Here is a 21,597-nt window from a genome sequence, read left to right as displayed (position 1 = left end):
CCTTAATCTTTTTAACATAACTGCACTTGTGGCTGTTACCAAATAACTCCCTTAGGTGTTATTTAAGACTTTATGTATGCATGTTCCTTATAGTTTTCTCCCTTATGAACATACTGATGTTCTTCTTTAAAGTCTGATGTTTAGACAGATTAATTCTACTCTCCCAGGCTATTCTTTGCAGGATTTCATGAGTCTCACAAGCTCACCTGTTACCTTCCTTGCTTAGGAACCAAAGTTCCTCTTCGTTGTATCCGCTTATGAATCCCAACTCATGATTCCCCTTGATAATTTCCTCAAATTCTGCAGGCAGTCTCAAAATGTCTAGCACTGTTGACAGTCTATCCCTCTTAGGGGATTGTGGCTCTGACCTCCCCAGAATTTCTACAGCAGACACACTCACAATAGGAGCTCTGCCTGTTTGGGATCTTGCTCCCAAGTTCACGGTGTACCAGCACCCGATGTACCAGGGGCTATCATAGCTGTGGGTGTATTCAGGGCTGTGATAATGAAATTAGTACTTGAGCCTCCCAATGTTGGATCTGGTGCAACAAAGGGTAAACCTCCTTCAGGAGGACTCCGATCGATCGGTGCACTTGTATCTGTGTAGACACACCAGTGTGTTGATTTCCTCCAGCCTGATAAACGGTGTTGTATGGAGGTGGGCAGAAAGACAATAGATCATCTAAAAAGTCATCACTGGAGTCTCTATCACTAGTCTCATCTCTCATTTCTTCTATTCCATCACCCTCTTGTGATTTCTTCCTCTTCGCTCTTCCTGTTGTTAGCGTGTGGTAGATCATTATACCTCCAATTACAGTCCCTCTCCATTCTTGCTTTTCTGCATCTATCTTTGCTTCCATTCAATTATGGACCATAGTCTTTGTTCAAGTCTGGTGTTTCTCCTAATCTTTCTCAAGTGCGACTCGCTCCCATGCATTCAAAGCCTCACATTGATCAGATCTAGGTGGAAGTTTCTTCTCCTACAACACTCACCTCAAATGTTCTATTATTCTCAGATTAAATGTACCATGTGGATGTAACAGCAGGGACCCTTTATTCATTGTGATCTTATTCCATTATGTAAACCACTTACACATATGCAATCCAACCTTGGTTGTCATGAAATAGGCAGGCATGCCCTAGGAGGGGCCTCCTCAACCTCACGGACAGTTATTCTTACATCATCAGTAAGCAAAGCTCTCAATTTCTTGATAAAATATAATCTTTTCTCTGTATGCCTGGCAACAAAAGAAACAGTAAACTCCAATTCAAATAGCAAGACGTTCTCAGCAAATCACCAGGAAATATGCAGCAACACTAACATCCAATCTCAATGCCACACCACTGTGCTGACCACTGACGGCACGGCACTCTCTGACATAATGTCCAGTCGCAGCCCGGCAGACCGGCCAACTGACAACTTGTACAGTGTGTTTTTATTCTTTTACAGCCCAATCACTCTACGCGTTTCGGAGAAACACCTCCTTGTTCACTCGTGAGATCTTGAGATTGACAAAGGCCTCTTGAAGGCCGAAATGCGTCTCTCCTTGTGTTTGGGATTGAGGGAGATCTGCACAAATAAAGAAATGCCGAAGCCAGAACTACTTTGTGTCCGTGCCTGCTTTCCTGGAGTTTCTGTGGGAGTTGGTTGTTTGGTTCATTATGATGCAGCGTGAGCGGTCGTCACGCTTCCACTGAACACCAGTTGTTTTGTGGCTCTCCCATCAGACCAGTTTTTGTGGAGGTCTACTGGGATATATATATATATATATTATCTACTGGCGGTCGCCAGTAGATAGTTATAGTTAGGACCCTGTTTCCATAGGAAATCCGCAACATTCTATTTGGAATAACTTTGGCGCCGGTCGACGAATCCTCGCGAAATTTTCAAAATAGGTGGGGCGCTACGCTCCGCTCCTACCCTGAAAGTCTCGGGGGGATTCGTCAAGCGGGGGCTGAGAAAAAAGGGGGGTCCCAAAACGCGTTTTTCCCATGCATTTTTCCATAGGACCTTTAGACACAGCTACAGCCCGAACGGCTGAACAGAGTTACTTGAAATTTGGCAGAGAGGTAGTCCTCAGGTCAAGGAAGTGCCTTTTGTAGGTTTGGTGTAAATCTGTTCAGTAGATCCTGAGAAAATAGCATTTAAATCAATATATATATCTGTGGCAGCTTACGGTGCGCTTACCGTGCGCTTACGGTAAGCTTACCGTACGCTTACGGTAAGCTTACCGTAAGCGTACGGTGCCGTGCGCGAGCGCGATTCTGATTGGCTGTTAGATCTAAGTAAACATTCGAATCGGTCGAAACCAGGAAGCGGCGGCCGCCATTTTCTCTCTCGCACTCTGAGTGAGGCAGCAAAAACAAAGGCAAAAAACATCTAAAGGGGCAATGTATTCAGTTCCTAACCACCTAGCATTGATGATGGTGTCCCCAAAGAGCCCCCAAGGCCAAAAATTCAATTTTTTTTTTTTTCGAAAAATCGCCGATTACGCTTACCGTACGCGTACGGTAAAAATTAATAAAAAATAAAAAACTATCCACACTATCCCCACCCCGTGTGCAAAAGGTGCCTGAAGGGCACCTTTTGTGCATGTCATATGTATACCAAATGAAAATATAAATGATTACCTTTCACAACGAAGCGCATAATATGTCCTCCATGTGCGCACGGTGCGCGAAGCGCATCATGCGTACATGGCCCATCCCGCGTAACGTGGGCACGCGGTGCGCGAAGCGCACCGCGTGCTCACTGTGCGCGCACGGTGCGCGAAGCGCACCATGCGCGCACGGAACGAACTGCACCGCGTGATCACCGTGCGTGCACGGCACTAACTGCGTAAAGTGGGCGCGCGGTGCGCTTCGCGCACCGCGTGCTCACTGTGCGCGCACGGTGCGCGAAGCGCACCATGCGCGCACGGAACGAACTGCGTTAACTGGGCGCGCACGCCACGAATGGCGTAAATTAACTTAGCATTTAAAAAACCGTACAAATTCACTGAAAAAACCATAGGTTTCACACACGTTATAGTTAGGAATTAGCATTTAAAAAACCTTGCAAATTCACTGAAAAAACCATAGGTTTCACACATGTTATAGTTAGCGGAAATTTTAATCATAAAAAACCATTGAAATTCCCCTGTTATAGTTAGTGCAGGCAACTATAACTCACGCAACCGCAATCCTCTGCTGATGCTAATACTGTATTTAGACACTTATTTGCCCATGTCTTCTTCCATTAAATTTTAGCTATACATATATTGCAAATATTTTTTTTTCATGAAGACACATATGTCATCAGCAGAGGATTGCGGTTGCGTGAGTTATAGTTGCCTGCACTAACTATAACGGGGGAATTTCAATGGTTTTTTATGATTAAAATTTCCGCTAACTATAACGTGTGAAACCGATGGTTTTTTCAGTGAATATATATATATATATATATATATATATATATATATATATATATATATATAAAATATTCACTGAAAAAGAGATAGGTTTTACAGATGTTATAGTTAGGAATTAGCATTTAAAAAACCTTTGAAATTCACTAAAAAATCATAGATTTCAGGGACGGTATAGTTAGTTGGACATTTGACTAATATAAAACCAGAGAAATTCGCCCGTTATAGATAGTTGAGCTAACTATAACTCGCGCGCCCGCAATGCACTGGTGATGACATCACATATTACATCACTCATGACATGGTCAGTGACATCACGGTCTTCAGTTAAAGGACAGACCCCCACCCCTGAACAGAATAACAAAGTTAACAGCCCCCTTATATTTATTTATGTAATATCTTATGTAGCATCGACTCCACCCAGCGGGGCTTCATAGCGCAGTACGACGCACTCTTAAACACGGGCGGTCAACCATTTATTGATTGCTGTAAACACGCTCCTAATGCAGTTGAAATCAGTTTTGCCTTTCTTTTAAGAAATACGTCCTAAACGCTGACAGTGTGCTAGTTTCTTTATGTCTCAAAACTATATCTAAATAACTTTAAAGTGTATATGAGAGCAAACGATAATCTAAAATATTTTAAACTTTTAAATATTTCTAACTGTAATAAACTTATATTATGGTAAATATATTTTCTCAAAATCGCGTTGGGTGCGGTCTCCTTGCGCGCTGGGTGCGCGATTGCCATGTGACCTTAAACAAAAGCATTTGATTAGTTCATAACATTTCCCATTGTAGCAGTTGGAGAACGCCACCCATTTTAGTCATTCTCTCTACAGCATTTGATGAGACACACCTCTTCTGCTTAGAGAGCTTTTTTGAAAACTTTTTGCTATGTACACATGTCTTACACTATACACAACATGCAACCATCATCTTCATCAATATTCATGGTCTGTAAAGTAGCCTTCCACCTGTGATAGCCATGCACCTAACAGTTACATAACCGAAGTTTTCCTCACTGCCAAAGGTAACATGGTTGCATACGCTGTCCACAGCACAATGTAATGTGGTACAGCCCAGGGGCAGTATCATGCATAGATAATGAACACACGGACACAGATAGATAGTGGTAGTGGGTACGGCCACGTGCGCTCGACTCCTTTTTATTACCAGGGTCACATATCCAGTGACGTCTGTGCTGAATGCGTGTGGGGTGAGTGTAAACCAGCCCTCAGGGAATGGTTGCTGTTAGCATCAACTACAACAGTAATCATTGGATCACACACAGAGATTCAATAATAAAAGGGTCAATAGTTTGTGCTGCAGTGAGGTAGGGACAGTAGATGTGAAATAATACACAAAAGATTCTATCGTAAAAGAACCATAACTTGTGGTATACTGAGATACAGGCAGTAGATCTGAAATAATACACAAAAAGATTGTATCATAAAGGGTCAATCAGTTCTAGAGCACTCAGATAGCCACATCAAAAGCATTCAGCATGTGCACAGCCAGCGATGATCCGTGTTGCGGGCAGGCCGTACTAGGAGCAATGTCTGTTGCCTACAGGACTGCATCATCTGCAATAGCAACTTGATCTGAATTGTGAACACTGCTGTCTACAGTGTAGGCCAGAGAGGGCGGTCAGCAAGTGCCCACAGCCACGTGGCGTTGACTTGAGCTGTATTGTTTGTAGTACACGAAGCAACAAAAAGCATATGTGGAGCCTGCGATGATGCGTATGCGTAGTGCAGACAGAGCGCACTGGAGCAATGTCTTTTGCCTACAGGACTGCGTCATGTACAATAGCGACTCAATCTGAATTGTGAACACTGCTGTCTGCAGTGTAAATTGAAGGCAGTAGTCAGCACAGACATCCATGAATAATTTTTCTCACTTCCTCTTCACAAAATACAACAACAGAACTTACAAACAAGCATTTACAATGCAATGGTCTCGGCAATATTATAGGTAGAGCTATTGGTATTGCTCATTATTTTTTTATTATTTTTGTATCCCTAAATAAATGGCATTGTCATTTCTATTGGCATTTGCTTTTTTTTTGCATATGTGATACCAGTCCTGGGGCTCCTTTCCAAATCATTATGTTCAGGTGTGTACATTAGACTGCATCGACTGAAGTGAACCAGGACTACAACTCCCAGCAGACATCGGGTTGGTAAAAGAACGTCATGGCATGCAGCACTGCGCCCGTAGCAGTATTCTCAATGTGGGTGCTACAGAAAGTGTAGCTTGCCCCTGCAGGCATTTTTAAGAGTGTCCACGACAGCTTGTATTTTTAAAATACAAGTGGGATTATTTACAAGCCCCTTGCGCGTCACTTTTAAAGTGGGAAACAGTGACGTACCGGCGGCAGAAGAGGCTTGTGCATAAGCCCCAATAATTGGAAGTGCACGGGCCATTGTGCATGTTTTGGACGGCGCACGCTGATGCACAAGTGTGGAGGCTTTGTGACTCATCCCACGTGCTGGGTTAACCTTACACACATACAATTGGAAGGCAAGTACTAAAAAGAACCTTGCAGCTGCTACAAAGACGCCCATTCACGTGCTTGTACTAAAACGCGTTTATTCTGTGCTGGGGGTGCACTATTGCTTTTGAACACCCCTGCTAGGAGCCTGCCATGACAGCAAGTGCAAATATGGAAAAATGCAACTTACATTCAGCTCGAACGTCTTGAGGGCCACCCTGAACGCCCCTGGGACAGGGGGTCTGAGCCGCAGGGTTTCCTTGATGACGCAGCCCGTGTACTTGAGTTGCTCCAGGGCCTCCAATGTGAGGGGTCTGCTCTCCTGGCCGCCACTGCACAGTAAATCCTGCGAAAAAACAGCGAGGGGTGACTATGTCGGCCCGTCAAACAGGCTATACGTGCTGCGAGGGGTGGCTTGGCGAAAACAAGGCCTATGGTATACAAAGCTAGTAAGGGTCTGCTTGAGACATATTTATTTCGCAGGCGCCAATGCATTATTCTGTACGGTTTCTGTAAAAGTGTGCTTAACACCGACTGCAGTGAGGCATAAATGTGTGCCCCTACCCCACCCGCACCATAAGAGTGAACAAACACAATATTTTGACGTAGCCTCGTAACACAAAATGTCCCTGCATACCGTGCAAACTTTGTGTAGAACCTCCGAATGGAGCGCCAGGAAGGTCATGAGGGAGGTGGCGGCGCTAGCCGTGGTCTCGTGGCCTCCAAATAGGAGCTCAGTGGCGGATTCCTTCAGTTCCTATTTGTGGAAACCAGAAGGGAATTGGTAAGCGCCCAAGGGCCACTGAACCGAAGCACACTCAGAGGGTGTCTGACTTTAGCGACATGTTCCCACTACAGAGGGTCGTGCTGTGTACCGGGGGACTAGAGAAGCAATGACAGCAGGAAAACCATGCAGGCGCCCAGGGACAACTACGCGCACTTAGCAATAAAGTGAACATATGTAAATAACGGCAAATGCTGCTTCCCAGTAGCTACGCCTGGATGCGGCTACATGGACTTTGCTCCCGAATAATGCATGCACTGGTCACCCCGGTGCGTCCTGCTGCAGAGCGCCCTGTGCGCGCGCCCTCGCCTCTCGGCACCTTACCTGCATGTTCAGCTGCTCGCCGTTCCTCTGCGTGTGCTCGATCAGCAGCTGCAGGGCGTCCTTGTACTGGCAGTTCGAGTTTTTGGCCATCTTCGCCTTTATGTTCTCTTCGATTTTGGCATGGATCACATTCCGAGCCTTTAGACCCTGAAGAGAAGACAAGTTTTACTTAAATGTATATGGGATTTTAATAACACAGCGAGTTCTCAACCATCCCCACGCACCACCCATGGCCGGCTCAGGAGAGTACTGTGAGGAAAGCCCGAGGCTACCCGCGCTTCACTCTTGAGGCGCAGGTCGCATTCCACCACTTCCAGCAATGGGATAGCTCAGTCGATAAAGAGCCTGCTGCGGCGCCATGGCAGCCGGGACCACCCCCTACGTACACGAGCTACAAGCAGTGAGTGCCTTATATATACACTAGGGCCCTGACTTTGAATGCCACACAAGTGCCTCTCCAATTTAGGTAGTGCCCATTAGAAAAGACGGGCTGTCTATGAAAATATTTAACAATAAGGTGTAAACTCAAAGTACAGTTAGGGCTGGGGAAAGGTCACTCACGAGTTGGGCAAGAGCCGTCGAAATGAACTTTTAACGTGTGATTGACTTTGACCCAACACCACCGGCCAGCCCACTCTGGTGCACCCGTTTCACACCGCCAGTCCGCACTGCCAGGAGTCCTCCTTACCCGGTAGAGGCCGCTGAAGGGCACGTCGATGGGCAGCGAGAAGAGGTTGCGGATCATCTCCTCGAAGGCGTGCACCAGCTGCTGCTCGGTCTCGGTCTGGTGCGGCTCGAAGCCCAGCAGGATCCTCATGGCGATGCGGAACATGAGGCGCTTCACCTCGGGGTAGACAAGCACGCAGGCCCCGCCAGACAGCCACTGCGCCAGGGAGCCGCGCACCTCCTCCTCGATCACCGGGATGTAGTGCTGGAGCGCCTCCCGAGAGAGGACGCCATGAACACCACCGCCTTTCTCCGAGGGGAAGCAGAAATGCCTCGGAGAAACGCAGCGGCGGTTTCAGATTCGGGGGCGTGTTTCTTTTTCTCTCCTCTTGCCATTGGCTGGAGGAGAGAAAAACACGCCTAAAAAAGGGCGTGGCTAAAAAGTGGAAAGTAGAGCACGGAACACGCCCCCGAATCTGAAAAAAACAGAGCCTATTTGGAGGGACGGCTCTCTCCTCCAATGGCTGGCCTCTGTTTAGGAAGCCAGCCAATGGAGGAGAGGCAAAAAGAGAGGCGGGCTAAATAGCCACTCTAAGAAACATAAGATCTCCGGACTTCTGGTTCTGCCTTCGGCAGACCGGACGGTCCCTCGACCTAAAAACTCTGGAATAAATAAATCAAAACAATTCGAATTGTGAATTGCGATCTCTGCTGTCCACAGTGTAGACTGTTATTCAGTGTTCTTTTCCACTACCAAGAAGAATTTGGTCATTGTACTAAACCTATAACTCATCTAAAAAAAGTTCTCAGCCAATCAGATGGCAGAATTCCCAAATTTCGATATCTGTAAATTTTGATACTTCTCCAAAGCTACTGAACGGATTTACACCAAATAAACAAAAGCGTGCTTTCTAGACCAAGACCCTTCTCCCTGCCAAATTTGGGGTAATTCCATTCACCCGTTCGACCTGTAGCCTTGTCTAAAGTTTCCTATGGAAATTGCATGGAGAAAACACGTTTTGGGACCCCCATTTTTTCTCGGCCCCCCTTGACGAATCACCCCCAAGCTTTCAAGATAGTAGATGATATGAACAAAAAATTAGTTTGGAAAATTTCATGACGATTCATCAAACGACGCCAAAGTTATAGGCAAAACAAAAAATGCTCTTCCCATGGAAACTTGGTCCTAACTCTAACTACCTACTATATATATTATCTACTGGCGGTCGGCAGTAGATAGTTATAGTTAGGACCGTGTTTCCATAGGAAATCTCAAAATTCTATTTTGAATAACTTTGGAGCCGGTTGACGAATCCTCGCGAAATTTTCAAAACTAATGGGGCGCTCCGCTCAGCTCCTACCCTGAAAGTCTCGGGGGGATTCGTCAAGCGGGGGTTGAGAAAAAAGGGGGGTCCCAAAACGCGTTTTCCCCATGCATTTTCCCGTAGGACCTTTAGTCGAAGGTACAGCCCGAACGGCTGAACAGAATTACTTGAAATTTGGCAAAGAGGTAGTCCTCAGGTCAGGGATGTGCCTTTTGCATATATGGAGTCAATCTGTTCAGTAGTTCCTGAGAAAATTGCAGTTAAAGAACATAAATATCTATAGCCGCGCAACGTGCGCGCACGGTGCGCGCACCATAACGTGCGCGAGCGTAATTCTGATTGGTGGTTACATGTTAGTCAACGTTCGAATCGGTCGAAATCAGGAAGTGTCGGCTGCCATTTTGTTTGTTTTGAGTGCGAGAGTGAAAAAGGAAGGTGGCGAACGTGAAAAGGGGGCAGGGTAGAGAGTTCCCGACCCCCTAGCCTTTGTCAGGGGGTCTCTGAAGGACCCCGAAGGCAGAAAAAAACATTTTAATTCTTTTTAAAAAAATCGCGGGGTGCGCGCACCGTGAGCGCACAGTGAAAAACCATAAAAGTTTTTTTTTTAATACGTCGTTTATTGTAAAATAAATATATAAAAAATATAATAATAAATACATAACTTAGCATTTAAAAAACCGTACAAATTCACTGAAAAAACCATAGGTTTCACACACGTTATAGTTAGGAATTAGCATCTAAAAAACCTTGCAAATTCACTTAAAAAACCATAGGTTTCACACATGTTATAGTTAGGTGGACATTTCACTCGTAAAAAACCAATGAAATTCCCCCGTCATAGTTAGTTCAGATAACTATAACTCGCGCGACCGGCACTCTATCAAAAGGATGATGTCATTAGTGATGTCATGAGTGATGCCACTGACCATCTCATGAGTGATGTAATATGTGACGTCATGAGCAGTGGATTGCGGGCGCGCGAGTTATAGTTATCTGAACTAACTATAACGGGGGAATTTCATTGGTTTTTTACGAGCGAAATGTCCACCTTACTATAACATGTGTGAAACCGATGGTTTTTTTAAGTGAATATATATATATATATATATATATATATATATATATTACCTACTGGCGGTCGCCAGTAGGTAGTTATAGTTAGGACCCCTTTTCCATAGGAAATCCGCAACATTCTATTTTGAATAACTTTGGCGCCGGTCGATGAATCCTCGCGAATTTCTCAAAATAGGTGGGGCGCTACGCTCCGCTCCTACCCTGAAAGTCTCGGGGGGATTCGTCAAGCGGGGGCTGAGATAAAAGGGGGGTCCCAAAACGCGTTTTTCCCATGCATTTTTCCATAGGACCTTTAGACAGAGCTACAGCCCGAACGGCTGAACAGAATTACTAGAAATTTGGCAGAGAGGTAGTCCCTATGTCAAGGAAGTGCCTTTTGTAGGTTTGGTGTAAATCTGTTCAGTAGATTCTGAGAAAATAGCCTTTAAATCAATATATATATCTGAGCCCGCTTACGGTACGCTTACCGTACGCTTACCGTACGCGTACGGTGGCGTGCGCGAGCGCGATTCTGATTGGCTCTTAGATCTTAGTAAACATTCGAATCGGCCGAAACCAGGAAGCGGCGTCCGCCATTTTGTCTCTCGCACTGAGTGTTATTTATCAAACATGATGCCCAAAAACATGTTACGGGGCTGTTTTGTCAACTCCCTCCCACATAGTCATGTTGAGGGAGTCCCCAAACATCCCCCAAGAGCAAAAACGGTTTTATTTTTTTTTCGGCAATTTCGCCGAGTACGCTTACCGTACGCTTACCGTAAGCGTACGGTAAAAAATAGAACTAAAAAAAACACTATCCATACTTACCCCACCCCCTGTGCTTTTGGTGGCCGTAGGCCACCAAATGTACAGGGCTTATTACATCAGTAAAAAAACTATATTTTGGCAACATGAAATTATAAAATCGAAATAAAAAAAACACTATCCACATTGACCCCACCCCCTGTGCTTTTGGTGGCCGAAGGCCACCAAATGTACAGGGCTTATTAAAGTTGATAAAAACCGTGCACGGAACGCACTGCGTTAAGTGGGCGCGCACGCCTCGAATGGCGTAAAGTAACTTAGCATTTAAAAAACCGTACAAATTCACTGAAAAAACCATAGGTTTCACACACGTTATAGTTAGGAATTAGCATTTAAAAAACCTTGCAAATTCACTGAAAAAACCATAGGTTTCACACATGTTATAGTTAGCGGAAATTTTACTGATAAAAAACCAATGAAATTGCCCCGTTATAGTTAGTGCTGGCAACTATAACTCACGCGACCGCAATCTTCTGCTGATGACATATGTGTCTTTATAAAAAAAAATATTTGTAATATATGTATAGCTAAAAATGTATGGAAGAAGACATGGGCAAATAAGTGTCTAAATACAGTATTAGCATCAGCAGAGGATTGCGGTCGCGTGAGTTATAGTTGCCAGCACTAACTATAACGGGGCAATTTCATTGGTTTTTTATCAGTAAAATTTCCGCTAACTATAACATGTGTGAAACCTATGGTTTTTTCAGTGAATATATATATATATATATATATATATATAGGAAGTCACAAAAAAAAAACGGGAGATAAATAGGAAAAGGGGGCAGGGTAGAAACACCTTGACCCCCTGGGCCTGCTCAGGGACCCCCAGGGCCAAAAAAAGCATTTTAAAAAATATATTTTGGCGGGATTCGCGGTGGATCGACGAATCTGTCAGAATTATTTTTTAAATGAAGCATGGGCTATGAAAAATAGTGATGCAGGGGCCCAGCCACAGGGACTGCCATCTCACCGGGGGCTAATACTTTGGAAATGAGGGGGCACGTGGCCCCTCCAGTCTCAGGGACCGCCACCTCCCCGGGGCACTTTGTACAAAAATGCGTGGGGAGCTACAACCCCCACTCAGCCCCGGGGACCACCACCTCCCCGGGGCTCTGTTTTCACAAATGCGTGGGGGGGCTCCTGCCCCTCCATGCAGCCCCAGGGACAGCCACCTCCTCAGGGCTATCTAAAAAAATATGTGGGGGGCTCCAGCCGCCCCCACAAAGCCCCGGGGACTACCACCTCCCTGCATGGCTCCCCTCCTGGAGCTGTAAATGGCCCTGGGGACCACCACCCCGAGGACCGGCTCCAACAATGTCCCGGGGTGCCCACCCCCGGGACATTGCAGTCTGCTATGGCTTGGCGGGAGCCAAGCCATAGTGGGACACTAGGGGGATCTCCTCTCTGTGCACCTCCGTGTCCAGTTCAAGTTGACCTCAGCCCGTCTCCATCATGGTGCAATAGGCACCGCCCCCACAGATGCACTTTTGCAGCCGGCGCATCCCCTGACACCGGCTGCAATGTCCCAGCAGTCTCCGATCCTCCAACCGCTATCTCTGGGTACAAGCTGCCATCTTGTGGGTGCGGCACACCGTGGTAGCATGCAGAACTCGCGTCCGCTGCAGGCCTCTTCACTCACCTCAGGGGGAGCCACACAAACACCTCTGCCACCTTGCTGCAGGGTCTCCTCTCCGAGGGTTCCAGCACCGTTGGGCAGGCTATCAGGCTTATAGCCTGCCTACAATGCTCCGTCATCTTTGCTGTGACAATTGCCCACGGCTTTGGCAGTGTTGTCACTCATTTCAAGGTGATTTCATTGCCGATGGTGACTAAAGAAATGCTCCTGAGACAGCCTAGGGGTTCTCACCCGACATGTCGCCGTCTACTGATGCAGGGGCACAGGAATCTGGATTCCAGGGCTTGTTCAGTGGTGGGAGCTCAACCGAGCACTTCTACCTTCTCTTCCAGGCAGGCCATGCATCCCATTTATTAACCTTTTTGATTGCTATAATTTGTTTTTATGATGTTTCCTGTTTGAACTACAATGTCGATATTAAATTCCTACGACAACAAAGTGATAGTAAGTCTGAATTTCCTGTTAAACTTCACTATGTCTTGCTTCAGAAAAGGCCACTTTATTGAAACAGAGGCACATCCTAAAAATTCCTGGTCAACCGCCTTACAGAACTAAAACCTCGCTATACATCCATAGAACTATCCACCATCCCACCCCCATCCCTCTGATCCCCCCAAACATGCCACCCTGCAGATAACTCATTAACTGTATTGCATTCAACATCTCCAAATTGAATTCCCCCTACATCCTATGACGTATCTATATGAGCCTGTAAGTAACCAAATGTCCTAAAGTGAATCTTTAACTACCTGCCTACCCTCCCCTTGCACATGGATGCCCCACTAGCAATGCCAAGTAACTTCTGCAAACTCCTGTCCAACTTTTCATGCTCCCCCTATACACCTGCTCAAGTGACAGCAAATACAAACCCTACCCCTGTCCACCTGTCTCAACGCATGGCCCAATAAGGGGTACTCCTGGCGTTCTCACTCCCCCAAAAGCCCTAATGAAGGGAAAGGAGGGAGGGACAAAGCAACACCACGAGGTTTGTGCTACCAGTCACCAGGTCCCCGGTACCTAAAATGGTGGCTGGTAGCCCAAAACATGCTCCTAAATAAGTGCTGGCCTGCATTTGGGCTGTAACCCCCCAACCCAACGCAGCCCAACACACAAAATGGCAGTTGTTGGACTCCACCACCCTCTCAATCTGCACGGGGGCAGACCTCCCCTTGGTCAGCTGCCCCCCAAGCTCCCCTTGGGAGGGAGGGGCACAGACAAACACTGACCACTTGTGTGTGTGAAAAAGGCTGCTTTATTGAAATAGGTGCACATCGCAATATATCCTGGCCAACAGCATTACAAAACTAAAACCTTGCTATACATCCGTAGAACTATCCCCTATCCCACCCCTACCCCTACAATCCCCCCAAACAAGCCCACTCTGCAAATAACTCATTCATTGTATTGTAGTCAACATTTCCAAATGTAATTCCAACCACATCCTATGAGTATCTATATGAACCTGTAAGTAATCAAATGTCCTAAAGTGAACTTTTTACTACCTGCATATCCTCCCCTTGCACATGGATCCCCCACTGGCAGCGCTAAGCAACTTCCGCAAACTCCGCAAACTCCTGTCCAACTTTCATGCTCCCCGCCACCAAGCAAGGGGGGTTAAGGTTAACCTTTTCTGGTCCCTACCCCCCGCCGCACCTTCAAAACCTTACCTAACACCTCCCTGATCTCCAACAGATACAAGTCCATACCCATGCGAGAGATGCACCCCGTCCCCCCTAAAAAACTCCACCACCTCAAACTTAATGACAGATCCTACCAAAACCAATTTTCCTACAGAAATTAATCATTTCCCTATTCAGCTTTCGCCTTGCCCTGTCAATGGCTGCTGGCTTGGCCGACCCTCTCCATGACCACCATGGAACAAACTTCGTCCATAAAACAAACGCCTGAAGCATCCTGACGACCACCGCCCTAAGCGCATGATATCATTCTCTGTCCATCCCCGGAATGCTGCTTCTGACGCCGCCCCAATGCGGAAAGAATGAGTACCAAATTCAGCCGCCCACATCCCCATTCTACCCAGCACCAATCCCAGCATCGCTAGCAGCTGGGAAGCTGTCGCCCTACCCACTTGCATGTGCCTGAAAACCAGCCCGCTATGTCTCCCACAACCCTGTGCCCAGCGTTCACCCCAAGCTACTGGGCACGGTCCAGGGAAGCCTATGCTATTCAAATCAACCCGCTTCCATTGTGCCCTTAGGTCGGTCTTGGAATCGCCGAATCATAACCTTCCATCGCCCAGGTGCCTGTTTCACGTCTTCCCACAACAAACCTCCCTTATCCCTGCTCCCAGCAGTTCGGATACCCTGAAAGCCCTGTAAAAAACCCATACCATTAACGTGGAAAACAAACATGTCTCCCCAGAATCACGGCACACTGTCCGCATTTGATCCAGTACTCTCATTAACAAATTATGCAACAGGGGTCTCCTGACTCTCCTACTCTGCCCCTGCTCCCTCACCCAGCCTTTCAATATCTGGTGTCCCAATTCCCCTGCCGAAGGGGGGTCACTCCACAACAATATACCTATGAAAGCTAAACCTGCCAACTTCCCTGCAATAGTCACCTTTGACAGACCCCTTTCAATCAAACCCAACATGAATTGTACCACTTCTTCTCTGCATGCCCATCCCGGCACCCTGCGCCATGCTCCAGATGCAAACAATTCCTCCCAAGTCTACAAATACGCCCTGCGCGTTGAGTCCGCCAGCGACCCTTCCACCAGTGGCACCATCCAGCATTGCCAATGGACCATACCTTCTCTGGTATTGGTGTCGGGTCTGTGTCCGCTTTCTTGGCTAACCCACGGAATCTTCTCCACTGTGAATGAGACAAAGATGTCATTGTCTACACCCCGTACGTTGCGCGCTCTGAATGTTAAGTCATGACACAAGTAACACTGCACGAACGCCCGCAAGAACTTCAGCACCTGTAAATCCCTGGCCGACTGGCTATTTACTACGAGTACCACTGCCATGTTGTCCACCTGGAATAGCACATGCCTGTGCGCCAACTCTGAGCCCCACGGCGTCACCGCTACTACCATTGGAAAGAGCTTCATGAAAGCAATGCTTCTCCCTCTGTGGGCCCACGCCACCGGCCACTGCTCCGTGCACCATCTACCCTACCAGTACACGCCAAAGCCCAGGCCTCCGGCCGCATCAGGGAAAATGTCAATGTCCCACTCCAGATCTTCCCGTCTCCCCAGTGGAATACCGTTGAAGTCTTGCGAGAACACGTGCCACATACTCAGATCCTCTTTAACTCCTGCCGCAATGCGTATGTGATGATGGGGGAGAGCCCTCCCCGACAACGACTTTCCCAACCTCCTGCAAAAGGACCTCCCCGCCCGTACTACTCTGCACACGAAATTGAAGTGACCCAGCAGCACCTGTATTACCTTCACCTTGACTTTCTCCCTCCCCAGTATGCACCCAATTAAGTCCAGCATCTTTTCCTGCTTGTCTCCCGGTAACCAGGCCTCAATTCTCACTGAGTCAATTTAAATGCCCAAAAACAACCTCGGTGTCTCGGGGCATGATGTCTTTTCGCGTGCCAATGGCACTCCCAGGTCACCCATGAGCTCCTGGAAGCTAGCCAGCCTCGTCTAGCAGTCCGCTGAGCAGGGTGACCCCACAAAAATAAATTGTACAATTAATGCATCACCATTTGATGGCCTGTCTGCCGTGTGAATTCCCATTGCAAAAATGTGCTAAAGCACTCAAGCAATGCGCAAGACACTGAGTAGCCAATTAGCAGCGCTTTGTCCACATACCAATTGCCTTCGAAATGCATACTCAGGAGCTGAAAATCCTCTGGGTGTACTGGAAGAAGCCGAAAGGCTGATTTCACATCGCATTTTGCCATCAACGTGTCTGGGCCCGCCGTCACAACCAGTGATATGGCCTCATCCACCAACAAGTAAGACACCGACGATGCCTCCTCCATGATAAAGTCATTCGCTGACTGTCCGGCCGCCCACGACAAATGCTGAATCAAACGAAACTGCCCTTCCTCCTTATTAGACACCACCCCAATTAGGGACACAATAAGGTTCCCCATAGGTCAATCGGTGAATGGTCACACCATTCTACCATCCCTCACCTCCTTTTCCAATTTGTCCCTCACTACCTGCTTATGCTCCACCGCTGAACGCAAATTATCGGCCCGTCTTTGAATCTACGGACCCTCGTACCCCAACCTGAACCCGCAACGTAACTCCTCTCTCAATAGATCTGCATCCTCCGTTCACCTGTAGAAACACAACCAATACTCCAACCTCTCTAGGTTAACTGGAGTATGAGCCCTTCGCACCAAGTTCTTTCCCCCTATACCCTCTCTGGTACCCATAAGCTGTTGCTGATAGCCCCCATACTGCTGCCCGTTGCTTTCTCCCTGGTTGTTGTACCCGCCCCCTGCCCCATAGCAGATGACCAAGGGGTGTCTGACGGAACACTTGGAGCATTCATGTTGGAATTTGCAATATTCCCACATAAACACAACCCTTTATTAAAATCCCAAAACCACCCACCTGACTCCGGCAAAGGCTTTGATGGTCCACCCACCCCTCCTTGGGTGGGCGGCCCTTGAAAGGGCCGATATATGATGGGCAGTCCACTTGCCATGAATATCATCTTCCCCCCTTTTGCAGCCCCCATAGCGTGCTGCCAAAGATCAGAATCCAACTCACCCCATTTGGCCTCTGGGTCCAACGCCAAAAGCGCCCAATACTCCTCGTCGTACTGCGCCCACGCATATCCCCCTCCCGTGATTTGCTGCTTTCCAATCACGTCCATGTAGTTGAACATTGTCACGCAGCAATCTGGATATTTCTCGCAATACACACTGGCATATATTAAAAATGCCGCTGTCCAATTCTCTATTTTATGGGGAACCTTTCGATGCTTGGCCAATTCGTGTTCCTTCTCCTTAGAGTCCTCTTTCAACTGCTCTTCTCTATGCAGGAGTTTCAGCATTTCAAAGTACTCCCCTTTCCAAATGCGCTCTCTAGTCGCTAGCATCAAATAGGCACCAAACGGTTTGGACAACCTCATATATGGTAACTTCTTAAACCTCAATTCTTTGCTGTCAGGACTGTCCTTCTTCGCCTCCCCCCTGCAGCCACCACAAGATCCTCAATTTTGCTGGGGCCCCCATGCTCCCAGAACCCGCCTGTTTCTCAGTGCCCACTCCCACATCAGTCACGTATTTACCTATGCACAGCCTCTTTCCCCCTGCCGCGCCAGCACTAGCATCCATGCCTGTGGACACCATTGTAGAAGCAGCAACCTCTTTTATGGCCTTACCTGACGCCTAGTTTTGTGCCCGCGCTGCTGCTATCTGCCTCACCTTTCCAGCCCTGACTGGTCTTTCTACATCCAACTTAGGCCTCTGCAAAACACTACACACTTTGCTAGACGGCCCCAGCAGGCTCCTCCTCCAGGAGCTCTCCCTCCTCCAGGCTGTCCTACTCATATTCCAATGTAACCTCACACAGTGGGTCCTCCACACACTCCCATCCGCTGCACTGCACCAAGAGTATGGGGGGGGCTGAAGTGACCCTGCCCTGCTGGTTCGCCGCTACCATATGTGCCTTCGTCATCTCTCGCATGCCAAAGGTCGTGCGTGACCTATCGGTTGCTGGGTCCAACGAGGTCGCTGTGAGCCTTCTTGTGTTGGCCACGTCGGGATCTCTCGCTGGTTTTGGGTGGACTGTACGTGGCCCTGTCCTCTCTTCACCTCGGCTTGAGGGAGCCGTCCCCAGCTCTGCAGAGTCCACTCCCATGCCCCATTCCTGTCTCTGCAATGAAAAAGACTGGTGTGCTGGTGTCCCGAAACCAACACTTTTCACCTTCCCAACGCCAGGGCTCATTCCCGTCCACACCCCTTGACTATGAGGTTCCCGAGGCCCACCTGTCCCGCAACCACCAGGGACCAGCCCACTATGGGGGGTCCTTACATATTCAATCAATACGGAGCTGCAGAGGGAAAGAAACAAACAGGTTGCCCTCCTCTCAACATGCAATATAAATACAAAGACCTGTTCATATAGGGCTCCTTTTGTTGGGGATATTCATATAATTGGAGGCAAGGATTCCATCACTTTTTCTTACCACTCCTCACTTTCATCGGAGGTAGTGTCCTACCACTTTACTGCCCAAAATGATTTAAAAACAAACCTTTTTGCAACTGACAGTCAAGCACCACGTACCCCCTATATATATATAGGGATGTACCTTAAATAGTGTATTAGACACTGGTTACACTAATCTATGTGTTACCCTTACAAAACATATGTGAAAGGACAAGATGGCACCTCACGTGCGCACCACCAGTCGAGCTTGCTGATTGGTACTCACCCTCTATGCTCACTTTTCTCATCATTGGCAACCATCTCGCCTTAAAAAATAGATGTGTCCCAAAAATTAGTGCCAACAATTATAATACCACTGTGATGTGTATTTCACAATTACCACAAAAACATGACCCCGTGAAAATAGAATTGAGCTAAGTAGCACGATTACCAACTTTATTCTTCACTTGTGCACTTATTCAAATTTTAAAACCGGCTGCTTTGATGCAGACCACTTTATTTACTCAGCCGACATGTTTCATCAATCACCAATCTTGGACACTGGTGTCGTTTGTGTATAATGACTGTCAAGAGCAAAAAGAGGCACTCTTCGGGAATTCGAACACACATCATTACATCATTAGTTACTCACACCCCGCCATGGTTGACACTAAAGTCACATGAGAATGACGATAGATTGGTGTAACCAGTGTCTAATACACTATTTAAGGTACATCCCTATATATATAGGGGGTACGTGGTGTTTGACTGTCAGTTGCAAAAAGGTTTGTTTTAAATACATTTTGGGCAGTAAAGTGGTAGGACACTACCTATGATGAAAGTGAGGAGTGGTAAGAAAAAGTGATGGAATCCTTGCCTCCACTTATATGAATATGCTCAAGAAAAGGAGCCCTAAATGAACGGGTCCTTACATATGCCAAAATCTTCGTTACCTAAGTCCTCATCACCCATGTCCTCCCTCCTTGAATCCTCCTCCCCAGGATCCACTTCCTCCTCACTCCAATCTAGCAGTGCCGCCACTAAGGCAGAAGCCGGCCCCGTTGCGATTCCCTCCGCACCCACCCAGGGGACTCCCTCCCCTGTAAGCAGCCGACTTCTCCCCCCCACCCCAATTGACCCCCCTCCACTCATATAAGCATCCAGGAAAGACACTAAATCCCTAAACTTAAGAGGGCCCCTGAAGATAAGATGCAAGGGGGAGAAAGGCAGGGGAAATACTAATTATAGAACAACAAAAACTCCCCCTATTCATTTTTCATTGGTAGTTTATCCAACAAATTAAAACAAACCTCATTTGACCACAGAAATTTTTTGGATTTTTAGTTTATTAGATATCAAAAGTATAAAAAGAATGCACGAGTATGTTAAATGTACTTAATACTTGAAAGAACTCAAAACACTGAGTAGACCAATGCTTCAAAAAGCCCTAATAGGCTATACATATACTCGCTCCTCACAGTACAAATTAGAACAATAAAGATACTAAACAAAATATAATAGGAAAGAATGAAGAAAAAGGGAAAAGCAGACCAAATATGTCACAAGGTTACAAAAGAAAATGCAAAGACATTTAGAAAACAAACAGGATTATAAATAACAAAGGAAAATGCTTCAGTTCTGTAGGTTCACACACTAGGCGCCGACGCGCGTTTCGGAGAAGGACCGAGGTCCAACAAGTCCTTCGTCAGGGCACAGGAAATCACAGTCATTAGTTAGGTCATAGATCCAATCCACAAGTTTCTTTAAGAAGCATATCAATGCAAACTGTGAGGTATCAGGACTTCTTGATCACACAATAAGATCTGTGGATAATAATGAGGGTCAAACAAATATATATATAAATATAAATATTATGAACTAGTAACAAATATATCTATTGGAGCTAAACACCACCAAGAATCCACCAAGGTTGTGCAAATAGAGTTGGAAAAAGTGATTAAGGTTGATAAGAGGGGTGTGAAGTCGAAATATATATAATGAAAAAAGATGCCTCTAAGAAAATACAAAAGATGTAAGGAATGAAGGCGACTGACTACATTCAAATCAGTCATACAGAATATAAAACACACTCATACTGAAGACAGGATACCTCCTCTGTGCGAATACGTTCAACCGAGACCCAAGACGTGACAATTAAAATATAAAAAAAGTACATCACATGACCGAGAGAAGTGTGAAAGATTTTTTCATTGATGCACAGTCAATGGATATGCCGCAACGTTAGCACGCTGCATACTTAGAATAAGGGGGGTGGAGACAGCTTTCTGCGTTAAAGTCAATCACACGGGATATGGGGAAGAGGACAAAGTACCTACTGTGGGGGAGCCCAGCCGGTAATTGCCAATTACATCAAAGGGGTACAAATTGAGTACGTCTGAATTCAATCCAATGTGAGACGTTGCTATAAAGGGATACAAAGATTATATAACTATACTGTTCAAGGTCTGTACTGATCAAGGTAATGCAATCGTAAGGGAATTCTCTTACTGTAAATCCGATATTCAGAAGCATGTAGTAGAAATCACGGGCACAATGGCGTATAAAAATAGGTCAACAAACGATATGAACGTGTCCTGAGGAAAAACAGACACAGACAGTGCAGATTCGTTAAAGCATTCCACATAGTCATTGCGTTAGCTAAAAGTATAATGAAATGGCAAAGACCAGGGAGCCTACAGGGGAATACAACAAGTGGCTTACTTGATAGCGATTTGAAATAGTCAAGAGCCGCATGAGGTCCACAGTTCCAAATTTCCAAACACGTTCACATAAGTAAAGAGCCAGATGTAAGAGGCTAGAATATAATCAAGAGAAATATAAGAATACAGTAAGGATCAAGTCGGTACACATACGAACACTACTGGGACTATTCTAAGGTAACACGCCATGTACACTAACCTGGCAATAAGGTACAGAATCCCGCATACGATTCCCTTGGTTCTACGGCGGTCCGGTAGAGGCCTCCC

The 21,597-nt window shown here is 46.6% G+C and overlaps 1 protein-coding gene across 1 annotated transcript; it reads right to left on the bottom strand.

Moving 5' to 3' along the window:
* Positions 1 to 1,184: 1,184 nt before the first annotated feature.
* Positions 1,185 to 17,591, bottom strand: LOC146862348 (cytochrome P450 26A1-like). Its single transcript, XM_085643078.1, has 6 exons — positions 17,228 to 17,591; positions 7,700 to 7,983; positions 7,012 to 7,158; positions 6,550 to 6,660; positions 6,094 to 6,273; positions 1,185 to 1,238 (listed from the first exon to the last, which is right to left on the bottom strand). Exons 1-6 carry the CDS (start codon positions 17,589 to 17,591, stop codon positions 1,185 to 1,187), a joined length of 1,140 nt encoding a protein of 379 aa, XP_085499204.1.
* Positions 17,592 to 21,597: the final 4,006 nt, after the last annotated feature.

This window comes from Triturus cristatus, chromosome 2_2, assembly GCF_964204655.1.
Source record: "Triturus cristatus chromosome 2_2, aTriCri1.1, whole genome shotgun sequence".
NCBI lineage: Eukaryota > Metazoa > Chordata > Amphibia > Caudata > Salamandridae > Triturus > Triturus cristatus.
The sequence above is the reverse complement of the archived record's forward strand: the minus strand, read 5'-3'. Positions and strand labels throughout refer to the sequence as shown.